Source organism: Arvicola amphibius, chromosome 8, assembly GCF_903992535.2.
Source record: "Arvicola amphibius chromosome 8, mArvAmp1.2, whole genome shotgun sequence".
Taxonomy (NCBI): domain Eukaryota; kingdom Metazoa; phylum Chordata; class Mammalia; order Rodentia; family Cricetidae; genus Arvicola; species Arvicola amphibius.
In genome coordinates this window covers 95452226-95469121 of record NC_052054.1, presented here as the reverse complement: position 1 = coordinate 95469121, position 16896 = coordinate 95452226, and the positions used below count along the sequence as shown (strand labels likewise).

The window sequence follows — 16896 nt, the reverse complement described above, 5'->3', positions numbered from 1 at the left end:
CCAGGAGGGCTATCCAGTGAATCCTGAATATGCCCACATTTATTTCCCATGTCTATGTACCCCAAACCACAAAGGAGGAAAGAAAGCAAAAGACTGCTTTAACATGACACAGAGAACAAACAGAAAAATTACGTGCTTCAATACCTGTAACATCAAACCACTATATCCTGAATTAAGCATTCTGTTGTTTATGCATGACGTGCAGTGATTATACATTATTATACATTAGACTAAGCCTTCTGTAGGCAGCCGCTCTCAGCATCAAATCGCCTGTCATATCCTTGAAAGAGAAGGAATAGGATTGAAATCTCCGACCATTGGTTAGGGTGGAAGTCATCCATCCCTGTGAGCCAACTAAATACCCAAACCACCATGTTACCACACTCTAGTTCAAGAAGACTTGTTTGTAGCCACACCTTATGTCAGACCTTTTGCTGATTACCTTGAAAGAGCAAGATAGGCTTCAGTTCTCTGATCGTCAGTCAAGGTGGAGTGAACACACTTCTGTGGGTCCCCACAGAGAGCCATGCATCCATTCATGTCTCTTTTAGAATGTATTAAGCTATTACTCTATTAATAGTTTCTGTCAGGACCCTTGTAGCTATGATCCCATGAGAGAGGCTGGGCTTAAGGCCTGGTAGAACAAAGGAAATATTCCCCATTCTAAAGAATGGTAACTAATGGAAGAAAGAGAGAGAGAGAGAAAGAGAGAGAGAGAGAGAGAGAGAGAGAGAGAGAGAGAGAGAGAGAGAGAGAGAGAGGAGAAATAGTCTTGTCCTCCTCCATTCCCTGCCCCCACTCTAGGACAGGACAAGTCAGTTATGTTGATAGTCCCACATAAACTATGCCTCTGTTCATCTCATATTATTGACTACCAAAATTCAGTGAAGTTACAAATACATCCATCTTCCTTCCTTCCTTCCTTCCTTCCTTCCTTCCTTCCTTTCTTCCTTCCTTCCTTCCTTTCTTTTCCTCCCTCCCTCCCTCCCTCCCTCCCTCCCTCCCTCCCTTCCTTCCTTCCTTCCGTCCTTCCTTCTGTCCTTACTTTCTTGCTTTCTCTTTTTTATTTGATTTTTACATACAGGTTAAATCTGAGTTAACCCCACTGTCCTGGAGCTCAGACTGGCCTCCAACACAAAGATCTGCCTGCCTCTGCCTCCCAAGTGCTGGGATTAAAGGTGTGTGTTATCACACACACACCCTCAGCTGAATCCATTTTTCTTAATCAGTTTTTATTATCTAATTTCTTTTGAACAGAGGAAAACCAAGGTGATAAATTCTAGTGAAGAGTAGCAGGACTGTTGCTCGGTTTAGTTATAAACTCCCCCATAACTCAAGATCTGGATAATAATTGAATTGTAATTCAATATTATTGATTATTTGCAATACTATTAAGAAAACTCCCTAAACTTATGAAAAATGAATATGAGCATAGTAGCTATCCCCTTTCTCTTCTTTCTGCTTCTCCATCTTGTGTTTCCTCCCCTCCCCTGTCTCTCCCACACACCTTTCTGTCACAAAGGCAAATAAATATGTCTAGGAGTTAAACATACTCTCTTTAACATTTTTGTTTACTCTGGGTTTTGTATGTTTGCTTTTGAAGTGCTAAGTATTACAACCAGGAACTCAGGCATGCTCTGCTAGTCCTCTCCCACTAAAGTATATGCCCAGGTGATTAACTTTTCACTGGTTTGCATTTTTATCTTTCAAACACTAATACCTTCTTTTACAATTTTATTTCAAACTTTTGAAAAAAAATTGTTTTCAAAACACTGCATGTGTAATAAAGACACAGTGAACTTTTGAAAACTTTAGAAGAGGCGATTTTAAATTAAACCACTTTATATCACATATTCACATATTTTATAGCTGGGCAAAAAAAACATAAACACAATTGATATCTCTTAACATCATGTACATATGTAGTTGAAAGGCATTATGTTCTCAAATTCAAGGTTGTTTTTTTTCCCAAAAATTTGTTTGAAAGCAGGTTTATAAGCTATCCATTGGGGGGAAAATAGCATTAATAGTAAGAACTGTATATAAAGTCCTGGATTTGATCCCCTGGCTTCTGTGTTAAGAAGGGAATGTAGCCTCTCGCTGCCCTAAGCCCCAAGGGTCGCCTGTCTGACTGTCACAATCCAACTGAGCTAAATTGCCTCTTATTTGCGGTCTGCCTTCAGGGGGTGGGGTCAACTCATCTCCCAATGCCAACTCAAAGACATCATAAAGATCCCAGATAGTCAGTGCGGACATCAGGCAGAGGACAATCAACTGAACAAGGTCATCAGAGAGAATGGGATGTTATTGCCAAGGGTGTTGACAAGCACACCAGTGGGGACTGGGACTGATACAGCTGTCAGCCTCCATCCAGTGCAGCAGAGAAGCCAAGGAGACTTGAGAGTCAGAGGATGACATAGGATTCATCTCCTCTGATTAAATTGCTGCTCCATTGCAAATAAAGCCCGTTTATGTATATGGGGAGGGGGGGTAGAAATTAAAAAAGTATCAATATTTTTAGATAGATGTGGTACCTCATACCTATAGTTCCAGCTCTCAGGATATTAAAGCCAGAATATTCATATGGAGTTGAAAGCAGTTTGACCTACAGAGCAAGACCCTATCTCAGAAAGAAAAGGAAAACACATTATATATTAATATACAAAAAATACATGTAAACTATCAAGATTGTTTAGTTTTTACAGACTTTTCTATGTTTCTGAGGACTGGATTTATCATTTAAAAATTATAAAATAGTATCTAACATCTGCTGTTGCGGCATTCTTTTCAAAGTAAAAAAGAAGTCAGAATCATAAAACCTGAATACACAAAATAAAAAATTATAAGTTAATATTTTTAAGCCTGCTCTTTGAACCTGCAATCTTCCCAATTATTTGCAAGGAGAAAATAAGTCTACTCACATTAGATAAAGAATTACAAAAATGGTTTACAAAAAATGAAAGTAAATTTAAAAAAAAAAGAAACAGAAACAGAGGCAAGATTTAATAGTACACTATTGTAGTCTTAACACTAAAAATAAAACAAAGGGATCAAGAGTTTAAGGTCAGCCCTGAGCTACACAGGAAGATCCTGTTCCCAAAGAGCCAAGCAAAAAGGGCAGAAGCAGGTTTAGAAAACCAAGTGCCTCTCACCACAGTAATAAGAACAATTCCGCCACCTCCTGGCCAAAACAGAAATTGCAAACTTGAAAACTGAAAGACGTTTTTCTGCCTTTGAAATGATCCTATTTTTCATGATTAGTGCCTCAAATTGCATAATAAAATATAATATTCTTGGATAGTGAATAATATCTATAACTAAAAGTAGTTTAGTTTTGCTTTAGTACTGTAAAACGTTCATGTTATCGTATACAAGTTAAAAAGCCTGGATTTGGGGCCTGGATTCAACTTGCAGCTTTGGATCCCTGATAATATAATTTCCCCGGGCTTTCACTGTGTTATCGAGCATGTAATAAATCTAACATATTCTCTAGTATTTGGTAGGTAAGCGATCACTGATAATTGACCCAAAATAGAAAGACAGGAAATATAGAAACCCTGTTAATAAAAAAGGGGGGGGGGGGGTTCTCTTACCTTGAATCTGGTTGATGAATTACATCAGCTGAGAGCCAAGGATTTAGGTTGCCAACATAGAGCAAAGTTCCTTTTAAATACATGCAGTTTACAAAAAATAGCAAGACAGACTCTAGGCCTGCATGTGTATGGCTCCTCTCCAGATATTTTCAGATAATATTGCAGTGACCTTCCTCCAACCCTTTGATCTAAATGTTACCTCATTGATTCTAATCATACCAGACACACCAAGGAATCACCCTGTGTTCTTTCTAATATTTTATTTAAATATTTGAATAAAATTATAGCTATTTTATTAAAGAAAATTTCAAAACCATGAAAATCCTATATTGTAGGGCCCGGGTCTGCCCTTGTTCCTGGGGCTCACCTTGAGGACGGTTTCTGGTCAGATGACTAAGCATCCTGTTTGTTCCTGTGCTCCCTCTGCCCCGCCTGGTGATTTGTTGTAGGGCATTGTTGACTCTATTGTTGGTATGGTAATTTCCCACCTGCCTAGGTGGGAGTCCTTGTGCAGCAGTTAGATATGGTAATTTCCCACCTGCCTGGGTGGAATTCCTTGGGCAGGAGTGGGGTCTATAAGATTTTCCCCAAGGCTAAATAAACGGCATTCGGCTGATCTCCTTTCGAATGACCCAGGTCTCTTTGTGTGTTCTTTCAATCTCCAGGCCCTTGTGACTCGCGTAAGGTACAGTGGCGCGCGAACTGTACCGAGGGGGTAACACAGAATCGGGTGTTACACTATATATGACTCTTTCTGTTGTTTCAATGTTGTGTTGTTTAGTTATTCTAGACAGGGGTTCTCTGTGTAGCTCTGGCTGTACTCGAACTTATTCTGTAGACCAGGCTGACCTCGAGCTCAGGGATCCACCTGCCTCATGGGGAGTTAAGGGCATGTGCCACCACTGCCTGACTTGACTCCAGTAAAGACAATGAAATTTGATTCCTCAGCCTGCATCCTTACTTTGGGGGATTTTCTTAGTTTGTCCTCCAGGGACTTGCTCTCTTTTAACCCTTGCTTAGAATCTGCATTAAAATCTCTAGTAATAAACTTCAAGCCAACATCATACTGGAGCGTCCAGAAATTCATTTTTGATTCACAGCCGATGAATCCAGGGTTAGCCTAAGTGGAGCCCGCTGAAAAGACCTCCTGTTTCTGCCGTGGGTGACAGAGTGAAACTGGTTTATGTGGAGTTGGGCCTCTGTCCCCAAAGTCACTGACAATAACTACCTCATTTTCACCAGGATGATCCGTTCCGAGCTAAATTTTGTTGGAAATGTCTTTGTGGGCAGTATTGCTGTGGAATAATCATCCTGTACACTTTGAATATATTGCTTTCATTGGTTAGTAAAGAACTGACTGGCCAGTAGCCAGGCACGAAGTAGAGGTGGGACAGCCAAAGTGAGAAAGATGGGAGGAAAAGGGGCAGAATGGGAATGTAGAGTCCCCAGGGAGAACAGACCAAGCAAGACATGCTGGAGGACAAGCCACATGCAGTACATTTATTATTAGAAATGGGTTAATTTAAGTTGTAAGAGGTAGTTAGTAATAAGCCTGAGGTAGTGGCTGAGCATTTACAATTAATATTAAGATTCAGTGTGTTTATTTGTGAGTTGTTGGGGAGACAGAAAAACTCCATCAACACAGTGTTATCCAAAAGGCTTGTAACTTGTAACAGATCCATAAATCACTTACCAAAGACAGTAGTTGCCAGACAGTAGTGGCACACAGCTTTAACCCCAGCACTCTGGAGGCAGAGGTAGACAGACTTCTGTGAATTGGAAGCCAGTCTGGTCTACAGATGAGTTCCAGAACAGCCAAGGCTACACAGCAAAATCCTGTCTTGAAACCCCATCTCCTGAAAAAGACAGAGTGTTTATGAACATATCACATACTTATGTAAAAGGAAAGCCAAGAATTAGTATAATCAGGACAAAATCAAGGTAAATATGAAAGGAGGAAAAGAAGGGAAGGAGGAGCATATTCAGACAACTTGATGCTGTGACTTAGTTTCCCTTTGCATGTGCAGACATGGGTTCTTTTGGCCAGCAGCAAAGGGAACAGCCAGAGAACTTTCCAGGCTGACAGTCAGAACAGTCATTTGTTCTGCATTCTATGAGCAGTGCAGACACAGAGCTGCAAAGCACTGTGGGATTGTCAATGTCTTTAGAGTCCACAGTGTGCTCCTGCCAAACCTCCCCCATTGCCACTTTAGAATTTCTCACATTACCATCAACACACGATTCCATATGCTCAGCTCCACCATTCCCTTAGTTCTCCATGAGACAGCCTGTAGTGTCATAACCGTATCATGGTGGAGTGGCTTTCTACATGCAGAAAATAATAGTACTTTACCAAACGGCATCTTCTAATGACTGTGTGATTTTTGAAAAAGAATTGGGTGATATTTAGCAATGATTTCACTTTCCCCCATTTATTTTCCAGCTTCCTGACAGCCCTCCCCCTTCTCACTCATCTGACCGCCACAGATAGTCTATTTTTTTAAAGCCCCATTAAAAACCACATTAAACCCCACTAAAGCCACAGACCTCAGAAATTGCCCCGATATTTCCTCTATTTTGCTTTCCAAATCGTGTTTTTGTTTACTCAACTTTAAAAGCTAGAAATAAGAAATCATGTTTAGTTACTGATACATAAAGATGACTCATGATCCCAACTTCTGGTCTCTGTGGGAACACACAAGCAATCAAAGAAATTTAACGGAAATAAGATTTTTTATTCATCCGTATTCATAACTAGTGTGAGGTGCACAGAGATTAAGGACTGTGGACTGGACAGCCTGAAATACAGCATTGCCCATTTCTATAGAGGCACTCTGGCTTCAGAAGGAAAACCTGCTTCCTACGTTAATCTTAATCTTGTCTCATTCAGTGAACAGAATATCTTTTTTTTTCTTTTTGTTTGTTAGTTTTGAGAAAAAGTCCTACGTAGCCTAAAACTTGTTGTGGAACCAAGAATAATCTTGAACTTCTGGTCCTCCTGTCTCCACCTGTTGAGCATCATGATGTGACATAGCTGTGCACAATCATGGGCCATGTCACATATCTTCGCTGGAGAAAGGGGTAGTTGTAACCGTTGCTCACTTTTTCATTTACATATTTTTCTTTTCACTTCTGAATGTTAAGAGCTCTTCATGTATTTAGGTTTCTTCATGTTCTAGATTATAATCTTTCCAATGTTAAAGCACCTAAAAATATACAAAGTATATACATATGTATGTACTCACATATACATGTATAGTCTCAGACACCAGGCTGTTGGTGCTATGTTTAAAAAATTGTCTAATCCAAAATATGAAGGTTTACTCTTTTATTTCGCTCTAAATGTTTTCAAAACATTTTTCTTTTGACCTACAATATACAGAAAATACAATTTATGTGATAGGAGATATTGATCCAACTTCTTTGTTTTGTGTATGGAAAGTTATTATTTATACATGTAAAAATAGAGAAAATAGAGTCTTACATTCTTCTTAGAATGGTGGCAAATTTACATTGTCTACTGAACTGAGTCACCAGGAGACACGCTTTTGATTGAATCGTTCAAGCAAAACGATTGTTCACTGAGAGGTTTCACTGACAAGCCACCCTAAATGTGGACAACAGAATGCCACTTCATTGGGCCCAAGATGAATAGAAAAGAAGAAAGTGAACTCGGTACTAGCATTCACCCTCTACATATTAGCTGGCAAAATGAACAAACACATCATCATTCAGAAGGCAATGACATTTCCTCCCCCAAAACAAAACAAAACAAAACAAAACCTTTCTAATTCAAGAGGTAGAGAAAGGTCCTTAAGTGCAACGCAGACCTTCTCACATCACAGGGACTTAATTCAGGAAGTCAGGATGCCAGGAATGCATGGTCACACAAAACTTTCCCTGTTCAGCTATGAGTTCTTGTCTCATGAATTCCAAGAATGAATTACACAGCCCACGGGAAGGGTGAGCTTTTAGAAAGACATTCATTACGGGTTCCTAGGTGGAACACTGAGATAAAGACAAATGAGTGTTTGTAGAGCAGGAGCAGATGTCAGGGGTGGGTACCAACAAGCCTCTAGTGTGGGGCTCTTCTTGGTATCTATGAAAGAGACTAGGCTTGGGAACAGAATGAACTCGTAGGTCCGGCTGTGATTCTTTGTGACTCTTTCCGTACTATTGGCTACAGCTGAGACTGGTACACACCTGAGACTCTATGAGAGCATTTCTGGCATGTCTGCCCTTGGTCTAGGACACAACAGTATCCAAGGTATGAATCACTGCTCTGGTCAGAAACTTTCTAGCATTCCTGGCCAAAGGCAAAATCCAGACCTTAAAGGATTTTTTTTTCTTTTCTGGCTGACCTGCTTCTGTCTTATTCTCACCAATTCTTCTTAAGTTGGTTTTGTCAGATAATTTATCAGAAAAATAAGTAAGGAAGCCAGACAATATACCACATGAGTAACTTTTTGTAGCTCTTTGTATCTTTTGGGGTGGGGGCATTAGTTCAAATTGTGTCCATTTCCTTTCTGTCTTTCTTTTTACTTTTTCTTTCAGTCTTATTCTTTATCTGCAAGCATCTATATCTCATTAAAACATTTGGTTCACATACTTGTTGAACATAGATTTCATGAGTTTTTCTTTCTCTCGGTGGATGTTTTCCTCCCTGTCTTCTGCCCTCACCCTTTTGTGGTATTATAAGTATTGGTTGCACTGCTTCCTTCTGTGTTTGACGAGTGAATTTCCATTTGCAGATTTAAAATTTTTAACTCTATCTTTCCATAGCTCAAAACACCAATAGTGTTTCTGGTTAAGAATTTCTTATTGTTCATCATGAGTTTGATGGTCTTCTTGCTCGTATAGTCCAAACTTGCCAACACATTAGTGAAGTTTTTCAGCCAGTTGTCTGGGTTTGCTATTGTTGTTGTTTGATTTTTTTTAATTTAATTTAATTTTTTTCTTATGTTGTGATTTGAACCGTGGTTCCATTTATCTTAAGCTAGCCTCAAACAAGAGTATTGTGGGTATATCTTTAAAGTTCCTTTGATCCTCCTCCTCCACAACACTGGAATTTCATGTATGCACCGCAATGCCCAGTTTCTGTAAGTATTAGGAATTGAACTCAGGCTCTCATCCATGCAAGGCAAGTCCTCTGTCAACTACCCAAGCCCCCAATATTTCTTTAGCAGTTTTGCTGCACTTTCCCCTCTGGGACAGCGATTGCCTTATATATTTGTATGCTTGAAAGTATTACACATTTCCTGAGGTTTCTATTTTATTACACTTTTCATTTTGTAATTTTCAGATAAGATGTTTTCATTTAGAACACTTCAGCCTCGTTGATTACTTACATCGACTGCTTCTTTTTTTCTTTTGGTTTTTCGAGACAGGGTTTCCCTGTAATTTCTAGAGCCTGTCCTGGAACTAGCTCTTGTAGACCAGGCTGGCCTTGAACTCAGAGATCCGCCTGCCTCTGCCTCCCGCAATTAAAGGCGTGTGCCACCACCGCCCGGCTACATCTTATATCGACTGCTTTAAATCTGATGCTGAGTCTCCCAAGTGAGTGCCTCACTTAAGCTACCATGATGTTTTCTGTTAGCCGTGACCATGGCATTTTTAATGCCCATTTGTTTTGATTAAACAATGACAATTTGAGAATCTAACCCACCTTACCTTACCTTGTGCTGTATGGCCATGAGTGAGTGGCACTTATTGATCACCTGATAGTCTCTGATCTACCACCCAGTTTCCTCAGCTACTGCTAGCAACAACCAACCAGGAAGCAAACTAGAGAAGATTTGGTCCCCTTCCCTTTTTTTGTCCTATGACACCGACTTAAAATCAGGCTGCAGTTCCTGATTCTTTACAGTAGATATTTCCCCTCCACAGCTTTTTCCAGAATGCAGCTTTTGAGACACTGAGGTGCTTGTTTCTTTAACTTCCCTTCCCGCTCGCCCTACATTTTTCATTACCAAAATTTCCTTTTGTTCATTTTAATATTTTGTAATTCAATGGTATTTCCACATTAGTGAACTTCTATACGATATTTTGCACCTAATATTTCATAATATTAGATATACCTTCCTCTAATTCTTAAAAGTGGTATTTTTCGGTTACTGGAGCACATTTATGTGAGCTATATTGAATACTAAGGCTCCTCTACAACAGTTTCTATTGATTCCTTTCCAGAGTGCAAGTGGGTAATGATTCTCAGAAGTTTTTGTCGATGTAGATATTTTGTTAACATAAATATATTGTAGAGGAGCTTGAATTGATTTTTTCCCCTGATGGAGTCCAGATTTCCCTGTAATATTTTTTTTGGCTTGGCTGTTGGTATTATGTTTCTACCAGCATTGCAACTTCAGATTAGCTGTAAGACTGGTCATTGAGAATCCCAACAACTGGAGCGTTCAGGACTGTAACTCATCTACTCCAAATCAAGTCCGATCCCTCCCCGTGAACACTGCTGGTGCTCACGTTCTTCCCACTCTCACAGGGCTGTGATGGTAAAAGAAGGGCAGCACATAAAGCCTTAAACACACAGAGATTCACGTTTTTCCTATCCTAACGTGTGTGTGGGGGGGTGGGGGGTGGACGAGAGGATGCTTCTAAACCGTATTGCATGGCTTTGTTTGGTTTCCAGGATGCTGTTACATTTGCTCGGATCATTTTGCCCAGCTTTGTGACATAACCACAATTTTGTCAATAAGTCAATTCAATAAGCAATACCTGTGGGGAATAGAAAAAGGAGATTTATTCTGTGTAGTTCATTGACCTCCAGGTGACTTTCTGTTTAAACAGAAAACTTAGAGTTCTTAGAATAACTGAGCAGTCCTAATGAAGGTGTGGTACTGCCGAGCCTGTCACCATTGCCTGAATTCCAGGAAGGAAGGTCTGGGATCTCAATCATTCCTCAAGAAGAGCAGTTGTCTGACTGTCCCAGAGGCCACAGATTTTCTCTTTCCCAGGAGATGCTTGGGAAAATACCAATTTCTTGGAGTCTATTATTTAATCTGTCTAATATGAAGGAGAGTAGCTTTGGTGTTTCTTTAAAATATTTTCATTGCTTCCAGAACTGTTACAAAGGGATAATCTAATCTTAAGCACTGGCATAGATGCCTCAACCTGTAATATCAGCACTCAAGAAGCTGAGACCAGATGAAGAGCAATCATTCTGTTGTTCGTTTTGAATATGAACATGAGGGAAGTGCATGGATCAAGAAATGTAAATAGTCTCTAGGACACAAAAATATTAACTTTCAACAATAGCCCATAAAGACCCTTTCAGAGCCTTTTGCCTCTTAGAAATCAGTTATTGCCACCTGTAGTCCATTCTCTAGCTATTCCCATGTTGAAACTTAGAACACATAGATCTCTGTGGAAGTGGAGAAAGGACAAACCTAGAGCCCCCCCTACACACACATACACCTACATGGCTTCAAAAGTATTGCCCTAACTAGTTCTATGGGTTAGATAGTTTTATGTCAACTTGATACAAGCTAATGTTATCTGAAAAGAGGGAATCTCAATTGAGGGCAATGCCTCCATAAATGTGGCTGTAGGACATTTTCTTAATTAGTGATTGATAGGAGAGTGCCCAGCTCATTATGGGTGGTTCCATCCCTGGGCTGAATACCCTGAATTTTATAGGAAAGCAAGCTGAGCAAGTCAGGAGAGCAAGACAGTATGCAGTACTCCTCCACGACATCTGCATCAGCTCCTAGCTCCAGGGTCCTGATCCACCTGACTACTTCCTTCCTTCAATGACGAGTTATGATGTGGAAGTATAAGCTGAATAAGCCTTTTCCTCCCTGTCCTAGTGTTTCTATTGTCATGAAGAGACACCATGACTACAGCAACTCTTATAAAGGAAAATATTTAATCGAGTGATTTACAAGTTTAGAGGTTTTGCCCATTATCGGTATGGTGAGAAATGTGGTGGCATACAGGTCGGCATGGTGCTGGAGACAGAGATAATAGTCCTACATCTTGGTTTTCAGGCAGCAGGAAATGGTCTTACTAGGTGTGGCCTGAGTATATATGAGACGTCAAAGTCCACCTCCACAGTGACACACTTCCTCCAACAAAATCACACCTGCTCCAACAAGAGCACACCTCCTAATAGTGCCATTCCCTTTGGGGGTCATTATTTTTCAAACCACCACACTCCCCACATTGCTTTGATCTGGTCATAATATTTCATCACAGCAATAGCAACCTTAGCTAAGACAGACTATTTTAAATCGAGTTATATCGTATGGAATTTAACTCATCTTCCCCAAACATATTAAAGTCAGATATCATCTTTGATGATCAGGTGACTTTTCTGGAGGCTCTCTCTCTCTCTCTCTCTCTCTGTCTGTCTCTGTCTTTCTCTCTGTCTCTCCCTCTCCTTCGGGCTTTTGATTCTCCCAGTGTTGTTCATCTGGCTATCTTTCTTTCTCCTTTACTTTAATTTCCCTTAATAAGGTTCCTCTCCCTTAGGGGCACCATCATGTTGTCCCTGGTGCTATTGGTCCCTCTTAATGTTCTTTCATTATCCTAAGGTTCAACCATATGACCACTTATGGTCAAGGCTTTCTCTTTCATAATAAAGTTCATTCCAAAGGGAATTGGTCTTACCTTTATTTTCCTTTTTAAATGTTTTTTTCTTTTCTAAATACTTTGGAAACAAGTTATTGAATTGGTTTATTTCTGCCCCTTATTATTGATTGAATTTTTTCATGCAATAAATCCTAATCATCCCCTCCCTAAACTTTTCCCCAAATGATCTTCACACCCCTACCCACCCAGCTCCACACACTGTCTTTCTCAGCAAAAAAATAAATATTAAAAAACAGAAATACATACATACACACACACACACACACACACATCAAATAATAAGAAAACAAAATATTCAAGTAAAAGTCTTAGCTTCTTTTTCGACCTGTCAATCACTTTTCTTGGTTATGACAGTAACCAACAAGCTAACAATAAGCATGGATCGGATTCCTGTCTGGATTTCTCATCCACACAAGTGTAAGACATAAATGGATTGTAGTGAGACATGACACTAAGTTTGCTATACCAGCAAAATAAAAACTAATATGAAATATAGAAAAAAATAATGTGATATGAATAATAAGAGACAGCTTTCTTTTAGAGAAAAAGCTATATGAATAAGGGAAACGGAGACCACAGTAAACTCTATGACACTATGCTGGCATTGGAACTTTCCATACATACACCCACATGCATCAGTAGAAAGAGATGTGGGGTGTGAGTTGATATGCAAATCTCAGTTCGTAAATGCCATTCTTTAAAAGTAAGAAGCAGGAAACATTACAGAAGAGAAAATACAAAAGGAATCAGGAACATTCTGTAGCTCTCAGGAAATGCTCAAATTATACAGATATGAAGAATCAGAACAAAGTACAGGTAACAACCTGATAATGCCCAGATCTATGAAACAGTGTAAACGTTAGCATTTCCCCATGTATATTTACACAATAATTATGTAACTTTATAAACAGGATAATATGGTAGCCCTTTTATAGAGTAAAATCCTTGTTAATATACTTTAAAGAAGTGAAATAAGTATTGGAGAAACTCTCACTGTTGGCAAACATTGAAAATGGATGCCAGAGTAGGGCAGTGAAGGTTTGCTAGGAGAAAAGGCAGCTTTTATCCCCCTGCAAGCACCTTTCTAGGAGATGTTTCTTAACAACAAAGAGACAGATAACGCTACAGCACTCATTGCCATAAGCAATTATCTTAAGCTACACATCCAAGTACCATCACATATCTTTTCAAATATTATAGGGCTAATGTTACAGTTTAGATTTGGAATCTCCTCAAAGGTTTGGTTTTCAACTGAGGCCATTACTGGGATGTGGTTGAAGCTAAAAATTAAAGGAAGTCAGTCATTGTGCACACGTCCTTGAAGGGAATTCTGGTACGCCACCTGTTCCTCTCTCTTTTTCTGCCTTCTGATGATTATGAAGAAAGCAGTTTGGCCCCAATCATATTCTGACTCACCATAAGCTCAGCAACAATGCAGCCAAATGACTATTGGCTAAATCTTTAAAACTATAACTCAAATGTATCTTTTCTTTGATGTTATTTTTTGTAATATATTGTGCATGATTGTCATCCTTGATTGTCACTCTGATGGAACATAGACTCACCATGGGAACAAATATCTGGTCATGTCTCTGAGGGAAAATCCAGATCAACTTAATGGAGGTGGGAGCTGTACCTTAAATGCAGGCAGTACCATTTCAGTAACTGGGGTATTAGACTAAATAAAAAGGAGAACACATACTGAGCACAAGTATTCACTTCTCTCTGCTTCCTGACATGTCATTTGACCAGCAGCTTCATGCCGCTGCTGCTGGGCCTTCTCTGCAATGATCAACTGTAATGTCACACTGCGAACCAATGTTCATCCTTTCTCCCAAAAGTTGCCTTAGTTAAGTGGATTCCTTTTATCACAGGAATGAGAAAGCCAACATAATCAAACACTTAAAACAATATAATAAAATATCCTAATTTAATAAAAGTTATATGTAATAATTATTTACAAAGTTGTTTGCAACCAAGAAAATAAGTCTATTTTTTATGTGTATCTTCTTTCAATTTACATAGCAAAGCCAAATGTATGCAATCTTCTCATGTGTATGAGTTTTATACTTTTTATGCATTTAAGAAAATTAAAATATTACAAATTTTAAGATATATTCAAATATGTACAAACTTACAGCAGGTCCAACTGCAGCTTATTCTCTGTAACTATAAGCTGTGGCAAATATATATTAAGGAAATGTATTCTAAAAGCAGCATGCTAACACATATAATCTGCATGACTTTACAAGTAGAAACAATGAAGATTACAGTAGTGTTATCACAAGTGGAGGTATCCTTTCTAAATATGCATATGCAAGTACCAAAGTTATTGGTTCCCTTATGCCATTTTCATTTGAAAGTTTGTTAAAATATATAAAAGAAATACTTTGAAACTGAATATACTGAAAACAATGTCAGTTTGATGAACACTAATCATTAGAGATGCCTGTTTATTAACCTGTTTGTTAGACTATTTCTACGTTTAGGATTTCTTTCCTTTTTTCTCCCTAAGTTAAGTGGTCATATACTCATCTGTTTGTATGGCCTGTTTTTGTTCTTATTCTCAAGAAATTACTGAATTTCTCAAATGCCATTATGTTATAGTTTCCCACTGGATTCCATGTTTCCACACTTGAGAAACTCTAAAATTTATTACCCTTGACCACAATGGAGGCAGTCTTTAAAACGTGCCTGGAAGATGGGAATGAATATTCTCACCTGAGGTATCCTGTGTATTTATTTCTCTGTCTTTCTTGTGTTATCCCTTTAGGTGATGGAACTGTCTGCTTCCCCCATACCTGGGTTTTGGTTATATCTTTTCATTTGATTTTTGGTTTGTAAATGTTCCTGAGTTAAATAAGTCTAGCCCTGTGCTTCCTGAGACTACATCTGTCATTTAATATTCAAGGTGCTTTCATGTCTAACTCATAGCTAATCCCTCCTTCTTGAATTTAAGCTTAGAAGCTAATAGGTTCTGAAGTCCTTGACCCTACATGATTACCACCAGACACAGTAACATAAATTCTGTGAATTCTAGTGCTTCAGACTCTAACTTTCTTATAGGTCCTTTCTCCTGGCTTGTGTTTTCCTGATGGGGAACCTAATACATGAAACCTGATACAAAACCTTATTAAGTAGAAGCTTTATTCTGCAAAAATAACTCAAATACACTCACCCTTTGTTTTGAGTAGCTCTTATCAGCACCGAGTCTCAAATTTAGACCTTGCATTCAACTACATCCTTAGCCCTTCAATACTTTCTAAATTAGTAATAGTATTCACAAAAGTAAGTTTTTGCCAGGAACCCACACACAGATGGGATTTAGTTCTCTGATGTCAGGTGCATGAAATACTTGTGATTCCAGTAAATGCATTATAGAATTTAAAACCTTAACTAAATAACAATATCTGATACCTGTTAAATGAAACTCTGCTTAGGTTACTCTAAGTAATGTGCTAAGTAATTAGTTTAGGAAATAAAACTTGAAGGATTGAATACGTGTTTGTCAATAGTGCAGGGTGACAGTTTGTCATGTCGAGGTGGCACATTATGGCTGGTTCTTTCCTCTGAAAACATGTAATTAAATAATACTATCATAGAACCATATGTTTTAGTGTTAAAAGTGATATTACCAAATTACTTCCTAGAAGTCCTATTCTAAAAGGATGTGAAGTCAATGTTGATATTTTGAGGCTAAAGAGTACTGGAACACAAAGAAGAAAACTGTCCAATAATCAATCTATCAGTTCAGTAACTTACTATGAAAATAGATGGCAGAAAAGGAGATTTGTAAAAAAATTACATTGGAACCTGCGTTGAATTTCATGAGTTTTAAATAACAAGTCCCCCAAACCATCACATACATCTGATTAGCCTAAACTTTTATGTTGTAAGTGTCTCAAATAAATTCAAATTATTGACAATGAAAACTAAAATGTAAGTAGTTATGGAAAGAATTTTTGAAAATGTCAGCGTGAGCCAGAGGTGGTGATATACACTTGGGACCCCAATGCTTAGATGTAGTGCCAGGCGGATGGAGCACAAAGGTCATCCTTGGCCACCTGAGTTTCTGGGCAGCTGGGGATAAGTGAGGTCTTACAAAAAGCAAAACAAACAGCAACTAATGTTTTAAATTTTGTTTGTGCACCTGTGTTTTTTCAGTGTAAACTTTTAATTACTTGTTGACCATTATTCTTGTGACTTCTTGATGATTTCACAGCTAGACAATGGAAACAAAGAATCTGTGTGGTTTATGGCTTTTTGTGAACTTTAAAAGCACAGGCCTGAGGTTTTTTGCTTATTTGTTTGTTTGGATTATAAGTAAAATAAGAATCTGAATATGGACAACAAACATCCTCAATTGTGGAACATAGGTTTTTAAGCTTTGTTCTACACAGACTAGAAAATGGAGCTTTGGCACAGTGCGGTCTTCTTGACAGAACCAGTTTTCCCGAAATGATCTCCTTTCTTCCTTTTTCATTCTTCATTTTCAGTTTTATCGAGGTCCTCTTCTATCGAAATAGTAGACACAACCACATTCTGACTTTGAAAGGACACCTCTGTGCCTGGTGGTGGTGGTTTATAGAGGACGATCGCAAGCCCGTTGAAGAATATGGTGATAACTTTACAAGTAACACCTATATACAAAATAAACAGAGAGTCATGCATTTGGACCATTACTGATGAACAAAAATAATTT

The 16896-nt window shown here is 38.6% G+C and overlaps 1 protein-coding gene across 1 annotated transcript in view; it reads right to left on the bottom strand.

Moving 5' to 3' along the window:
* Window positions 1-16673: 16673 nt before the first annotated feature.
* Slco4c1 (solute carrier organic anion transporter family member 4C1) overlaps window positions 16674-16896 on the bottom strand; it is a 44976-nt gene continuing 44753 nt past the window's right edge. The window contains exon 13 of the mRNA XM_038341011.1: window positions 16674-16834. Within this exon, the coding sequence (XP_038196939.1) occupies window positions 16674-16834 (161 nt within the window). The remainder of the gene's footprint in view (window positions 16835-16896) is intronic.